Below are 8,253 nucleotides of genomic sequence, written 5' to 3' on the forward strand. Positions count from 1 at the left end.
ACTGAATTTATCAACAATCAAGGACTCCAACACATCAACCTGACCAACACTGAGTTTCTAATGGGATGCCTGCCTTTCTGTGAGGCACTTCAGTATATCAGCTAATAACCCAAAAACTTTTATAATAATATATCTGTTTATGAAACATTTGCAACTACTACAGTCTTAAAATCTATAGTCTGCAAGAGGCTAAATTTTCTGAGTATTTCCTATTACTAAACATTCCTCTGTTAATCCTGCACTGAACTTCAGAACTTACTATAATTAACCTTCAAAGTTACAGTCAATGGTGTAACAAAACTTTGCATAAGACAGCCTGATAGCCTTGGAAAACATTTTTTTTTTAAATCCTTGATAGGAATTACAAATATGTGCCTGAGCAGGAATAACCTGTTTAGTCCAAACAACTCTAATCATAATGTCTTTTAAGTTTACTTTTATGTCCTACAGTCAATCGCAGCCTATCCTAAAATTTTTACATTTTGTGATAACCCTGAAAATACCTACGGCAGGATTTAATGTCTGTACATTACTCTTTTTATTTATAATTAGTCATGACATATTCCATAATTTTCTTAGGAATTTACTGATTTAACCAAAATATGTACTTACAGCATTAAAGATTTACAAAAAAAACTATAACTCAATGACATATTTATCAAAACAAAATAAAAATAAAAATTTATATATTAAAGCTCTGCTGCCCCTACTGTATCTGAATAATGACCAAAATTTGAGCATATAGTTTTAACCAACAGCACCTTACATGTAAAATAATCAAAAGGTGCACTCAAGTAGGTGAAGCAGGGCGCCGCAGTACCAAATTAGTTGGCTGATCATCTTCCATTTCATCATGATCATCAATTATCATTTTGCTTTCCTGAATGTCATCGTCATCATCACCTTCCCCGCCACTCCCTACTAATCCCTCTTGTGACACTGCACCACTAATAACTACTGAAGCTGCAGCAGCTGCAGCTTTCTTTTGGGTGGCCGTTGAACATAACAGAACATGTTCCTTAATGTAATACCTATTTCTAAATGTCCGACAACAAATAGGACAAACATACTCTTCCCCTGAGTGCTGAACTCGCTTGTGCTTATTGAGATTTGAGCGGGAGGTAAAGGTTTTATTGCAAATATCACAGGTCAATGGAGCTACAACACCAGAGTTAGATGCATTTCGCATACTATTAGCTGAAGTCTGTATTCCAGTACCACTAGCTGTTGGAGAAGGAGTACTTATTGGAGTAAGATTAGGCACAAGACCAGCTAATGGAGAAGGTGTCAGAGAAGGAGAGTGGCCATCAATTGTAGGTGAACGTCCTGTAGGAGTTGTACATCCTCCACTTGTTCCTGGAGATCTCACAACTGACTGAGAAGACATTTTCATATGTGAAAACTGATTTTGCCCTTTACCCCGTGAGCACCCACTAGGAGAGGCAGGAGATCTCATGTGACTAGCAGACACCTCTTGCCCAGGGGATTTGATGTTTCCTGGGGATCTTGTGTTGACTGGGGACCTGCCCTGTCCATAAGGCTTATGAATGCTGCCCGCCGTGCCCAAGTGGTCCGCTACCAGGCGTGCGAAGGTGCCTGAAAGTAGCAAAAGTTTTGTGACAACTGGGCCGGCGGGAAGTATCCAAGGCCTGCACAGACAGGTTTCAGACTACACAAGATGCATTGGGGATTATTTTTATATAATATATTGATACTTGAAAACAATATTTTTTAATGTTAACAATGATTCTTTCTTAGTTATAAATAATATGCAAGTTCATCAAAGGTAAACAACTTTATTTGCATTATTGCATATAGTAAACTGGTAAAATTCTTAATTAAAATATTTAAATACTGCAAACATAGCTGACAAAATCAAGTAATTAAACCATAGATTGCACAAAATATTAAAACCACCAAATAAAGGCAAATATTCATTAAAAAGAAAAAAATTATGTGCATGCATACAAAAATCATTATCTGCAAAAAAAATAAATAAATAAATAAAAAATAAAAATAATAAAATAAAAAAATAAACTGGACATGTAAGTATGGCTGAGTAAGTATATATACTGTGTGCCTGTGTATATATAAGGAATTACCACAGGAAAATGATAGGCAGAAAGTTTACCAATTGCTTTCACCTTTCATCAGGCAATGATTCGACAAACTTTCTACCTATCATTTTTCTGTAATATTCGCTTATATAATGAAAACACATGCATCCATTATGAATTTTTAAGTATTGTATGTATGTATGTAAGTTTGTGATATATATATATATATCATATATATATATATTATATATATATATATATATATACGTGTATATATATAGATATATATCATCGTGTATTATATATATATATATATATATATATAGTATTTATATATAGTATATATATATATATATAGAGATATAGATATAGAATATATAGATATATAGATATATAGTAGATATATATATATATATTAGTATTATAATATATATAGATTTATATATAATATATATAATATATATATAGATATATTATAATTATATATATATGATATATATATAATATATATATATATATATATATATATTATAATATATAGATTCTATATAGATATATGATTATAGATATATAGATATATATATATATTTTAAGATATATAGATAAATATATATATATATATAGATATTATAGATATATTATCGATATATATAGTATATATAGAATATGATATATATATATATATATATATATATATATATATATATATATATTATATCTATTTATATATAGATATATAATGATATATATAATTCTATTATATAATATATATATTATAGAATATATAATTATATATATTAAATAAAAAAATAATAAATTTGTAAATAAAGAAAACCATAAGCAACATTTTAAAAGAAGATTAAACACAAAACATTTTACGTAAATAATTTTGATTCTTACCTCTACATCCATTTGGAAGCGTGACATTACATGATATAAATATTTACAGTGTGAACACCCTGACACTTTCACATAAATTACTCATAGGTCTGACCAGTTTATAGATTACTTAAGAAAATTTTATGCTTGAATGTATATTATATATAAAAGAATTACATTATTCTGGAAAATACAGACATTACAGTCAAACAAAACTAAATAGTCCATCTCCATTACTCTTATAAATTAACTGAACTCGCAGATACAAGTAAATCGCAATCTCTTATTTATGTACAGACATATTAGTATTATTTGTTCACTGTAATTATAGACTTTAAACAGTTTTCCAACAAAGAAATACATACAGCTAAATTGTGTTTACTTAAAAACATTTGACAATAATTAGGTATTATGGTACATGTGTATCTCTTCAGCATGTGCACAATTCTACAAGAATGAGTACTGAAATGTATGAATTGATGTTGGCACCGAGTTACTGTGCAAACATTAACTTTACTTTTGAAAATTAGTTTATTTATAGAAATACTGTACCAACCTAAACTATTATTGTTATTATTATGTATTCAGAAGATGAACCCTACTCATATGGAACTTGCCTACAGGGCCATTGGCTTAAAATTCAAGCTTCCAAAGGACATGGTTCTCATTAGAGTCACAACATTTCAAAATATGCCTCATAACATGTGATTCTTTATGGAATAAGAAATAACCGCCATCACTTTGCCCTTAAAGGATGTATGGTCCTGTTTGAGACTTTGTCAACTTCAAGAGGTGGAGATGAAGGAAGAACAAAAACCAATTTACAAGGGTACTGCTGACTAGAGATGACCTGTGGGGTAGCAGCTTACCAGTTCATTTTAAAATCTGTCCCTAATATCACAAGAACTCTACCAAACCAGCATCGCAAGACAATGAGAAGTAACAGGGAAGAAAAAAAGGAATCTGTTGCTACAAGAAGGTTAAGGTACCAAAATAAGTAATTTCTCTTCAATCTTAAGAAAACCTAAGAGCAATAAGAACAATAATAATTCATATCTGAATAACTGAATTTATGAAAAACTTTAATACAGAACAATAATATTTCTTGTGTGAATAACTGAATTTATAAAAAAAAAACTTGAATGTAAGTCATATGAAAAGAAAAATGAAGGTAATGTGAAGATGTATCAAAGAAGCTAGCTTCCTTGGGAACTTCAAGAAACATGTATGCTTTCATAAAAAAACTGAGACCATTATATCAAAGTATATATACAAACACGGTAACACACATCAATTGAGGCCTTCACAGTATGAAGGGTCTATCGCAATTTTTCTTAAAATTCAAATAATGCCAGAATTGAAGTTTGAAAATAGCAATTTTCGTAATTTTTGCCGCATTGTGAAGCACAATCTATCTATTTTATGGCATTATGCATTTTTTGGTGGAAAAATAATACAAAATATGATATTACAAGTTAACTGAATGTGACCTTTTCTTCTGATAATGTCATTATTTACAACATTTTTTAGAAATTATTTTTCTGTATGAAAAGTGTCACTAACCCTTAAACGCCTATTGGACGTATTTTACATCGAGATAAATTGTCTGTCGGGTGCCGATCGGACGTATTTTATGTCGACATAGAAAAGCTTTTTTAAAAATTCGCTGAAAAATACTTATAGGCCTACCAGCCGAAAACTTTTGAATCACGTGCCTTGGGGGATGCTGGGAGTTCACGGATCAAGGTGTTGTTTTGTTTACAATCGTTGCGCAGGCGCGCAAGCACGAATTTCTTATCGCACTAAAAAGTATCAGTGACACATCTCAGAAATTATTTCGTCACTTTGACATAATTTTTGCACCGTTTTAAATTAGCCATTACATGGAGTATTATATATGAAAATGTGCGCAATTTCAAGTAGAATACAACAACAAAATACTAATGATTGTAGCTTTTATCAGTTTTGAAATATTTTCATATAAATAACGTTGTGTCAAAATTTCAACCTTCGGTCAACTACCGAAATGGTCAAAAAATGCAATTGTAAGCTAAAACACTTATATTTTAGTAATATTCAATCATTTACCTTCATTTTGCAACAAATTGGAAGTCTCTAGCACAATATTTTGATTTATGGTGAATTTATGAAAAAAAAACTTTTTCCTTACGTCCGCGCGGTAACTCTTCCAAAAAAATCATAAATTTTTTTCGTGCAATTGTCGTAATGTTTGCTCAATTTAAAATAGCCGTTACATAAAGTTTTATATATGGAAATGTGCGCAATTTTATGCACAATACAACTAAAAATAACCCATGGTTGTAGTTTTTATCAGTTTTGAAATATTTTCATATAAATAACGATACGTGCCAAAATTTCCACCTTCGGTCAACTTTGACTCTACCGAAATGGTCGAAAAACGCAATTGTAAGCTAAAACTCTTATATTCTAGTAATATTCAATCATTTACCTTCATTTTGCAACAAATTGGAAGTCTCTAACACAATATTTCGATTTAAGGTGGGAGGGAAAAAAAAAAAAAAAAAAAAAAAAAAAAAAAAAAATCCTTACGTTCGCGTGGTAACTCTTCCGAAAAAATCATACGTGCAATTGTCGTAATGTTTGCACCATTTTGAATTAGCCATTACATAATGTTTTATATATGAAAATATGTGCAATTTCATGTAGAATACAGTTGTAGCTTTTCTCATTTTTGAAATATTTGCATTTACGTATATCACGATAAATAGAAAAAAAACCACATTTGGTCAACTTTGACTCGACCGAAATGGTAGAAAAACGCAATTGTAAGCTAAAACTCTTACAGTCTAGTAATATTCAGTCATTTATCTTCATTTTGAAACAAATTCAAAGTCTCTAGCACAATATTTAGATTTATGGTGAATTAAAAAAAAAAACTTTCCTTCCCTCCGCGCGCGGATTCTCCACCGCAAATCTCCGAAATGCATACGTCGCATTCTCGGAATATTTGCTCTGTTTCATATTAGGCGTTTGTTTCATAGAGTTTTATATTTGAAAATGTGCGCAATTTCATGTAGAATACTACGAAAAATAATTGAAGGTTGTAGCTTTTCTCATTTTTGAAATATTTGCATATACATAAACAAAATATATACAAAAATTTGACATTCGGTCAACTTTAACTCGTCCAAAATGGTCGAAAACTGCAATTGTAAGCTAAAACTCTTACAGTATGGTAATATTCAATCATTTATCTTCATTTTGAAACAAATTGGAAATCTCTAGAACAATATTTAGATTTATGGTGAATTTTTGAAAAAAACATTTTTTTATGTCTGCGCATTACAAATTCATGCATCATTTTGTGATAATATTTTCCCTGTGTGCTTTGATCGTTTTACAATGTGTTATATACCAAAATGATCGCAATTTAGTGTACAATACAACGAAAAAATAATAACTAATTAGCTTTAACGGTTTTGCTCAAAGCACGATTTGAATACAATTATATATGAAATTTTGTTTTCGCGCTATCATATATTGCATTATTTATATATGATAATGATATTTTTTTTATTTCTGATGGTTGCATACTAAACTTCAGGCAATGACAAAAAAAGGGGCCAAAAATGAACTCTTAATCTTGAAAACTAAGCGGGCTGTGATTTTTTGAAAAAAATATTTTTTCCGCTTCGGCGCTCGCTCCGAGACCCCCTTGGCATGCGGGAGACAATTTTTATTATACCCCTTAGGCGTTTAAGGGTTAATAATAAAAAAAAAATAAAAAAATAGTGATTCTGAAAGACAAAGAAAAGTACTTCACAATGATACCCTTGAAATTAAAACAATGTATTTTGAAGTCACAAATGGCAATTGTTGTTGTTTTTGTGATTTTTTTTTTTTTGGGGGGGGGGAGGGATATTTATTTTCCTATATTTCATGACCTGATAAAGATTTCTCAAATTTTTGTTTTGTATGTTGTTTGGCAATGTTTAACCTTTCCAAAAATATGTTTGTGAGCATTGTATCTTTAAAAGATGATTGTGCTATATTTTTTGTTAATGCAGGTATGATAATGGAGAGAGTGTATCTGAAGTATGTTAATTTCACTACATTTTTTTTCTTGTACTATTTATATTTTTCAATCCATACAATAACAAATAAAGGAAAATACAGAAATATTAATACCCTATAACACCTGACATGCAATAGTACTTAGGAAAACCATGCATACCCTATTGATGTAAGCATTGATTGGTCGACACATACTCTCATTCTACAGGCTGATTGGCTGAGCCGCCCATCTGTCTGAGACAGACCCTTCATACTGTTTATTTCGCGCTCGACTAAAGTTATTATACAAAGGCACATTCTTGGAAACTCGCAGGGCAAAAATGAGTTTTTGTTACTAAATGTGATTGCCAACCAGTTAAGCATTTGAATTTTCATTTTCTGCTTGCACAGGCTTACACTTTAATAAATTCTGGAGCTTTTGGCAGGCTTCAAAAAATGACCCTCTGGACCGATAGACCCTTCATATCGTGAAAGCCTCAATTATAAGTGACTTGAAATTGCGTCCTTTCACCAAAGCAGTTGTTTCTGGAACCAGACCCTTCTGTAAGGCAAAGGCCAGCTATACTATAATATTACATAATATGCACAACAAATGTCACCTGTTACTACTAGAGTATTATATGTACTATATGTATAAATGTGCTATCAAAATGTTTTAAAACATCACTGATACTCTTTGACTTTTTTTTTAAATACCCTAATACATCTGACTTCTGCCAGGCTTATTATTTGGATTAGAGCTCCAGGAGAACTAGTCTACCCATCCCACATTCACCATTTCATTTAACTATGATTCTCCTGGTCTTTCAGCATGACGCCCAGTGCAAGCACCTAAGTATTGGAAAATGAACCAACAAACATTCTTCTGACTAACTTTCACTAGACCCCACAAACCCTCTTGTGACTAACTTTCACTCAGCCAACATACTTGAACAAAAACCTTCATCTCACCAAAAAAGGGATTTTGACGTAGGAAAAATCTATTTCTGGGCTCAGCCGTGTCGCTCCGTGAAATGTGTCCTCTTTAGCACTATTTCTAGTAAAATATTGCTATGATACCAGAGAACTGCTAAATTGGACATGTCAGAAGTCTCTGACTCGCTCACCTAAATAAAAGGTGTCGGTATAGAACTGGGGCGAGTGTTAAACACTACCACAGCAACCCCTCCAATTAGCCTGATTTCTTTTTTAGCTAGACCATTCGAGATCGGAAATGCATAATGGACATAACTTTGTAGGTTAGGAATATACAATACCAAAC

The 8,253-nt window shown here is 31.3% G+C and overlaps 1 protein-coding gene across 1 annotated transcript; it reads right to left on the reverse strand.

Annotated features, from left to right (window-relative positions):
• Positions 1-790: 790 nt before the first annotated feature.
• Positions 791-1,456, reverse strand: LOC135198320 (zinc finger and BTB domain-containing protein 20-like). The gene has a single exon (XM_064225891.1). The coding sequence runs from the start codon at positions 1,454-1,456 to the stop codon at positions 791-793; it is 666 nt and encodes a 221-aa protein (XP_064081961.1).
• Positions 1,457-8,253: the final 6,797 nt, after the last annotated feature.

The sequence above is a fragment of the Macrobrachium nipponense genome, chromosome 22, assembly GCF_015104395.2.
Source record: "Macrobrachium nipponense isolate FS-2020 chromosome 22, ASM1510439v2, whole genome shotgun sequence".
NCBI lineage: Eukaryota > Metazoa > Arthropoda > Malacostraca > Decapoda > Palaemonidae > Macrobrachium > Macrobrachium nipponense.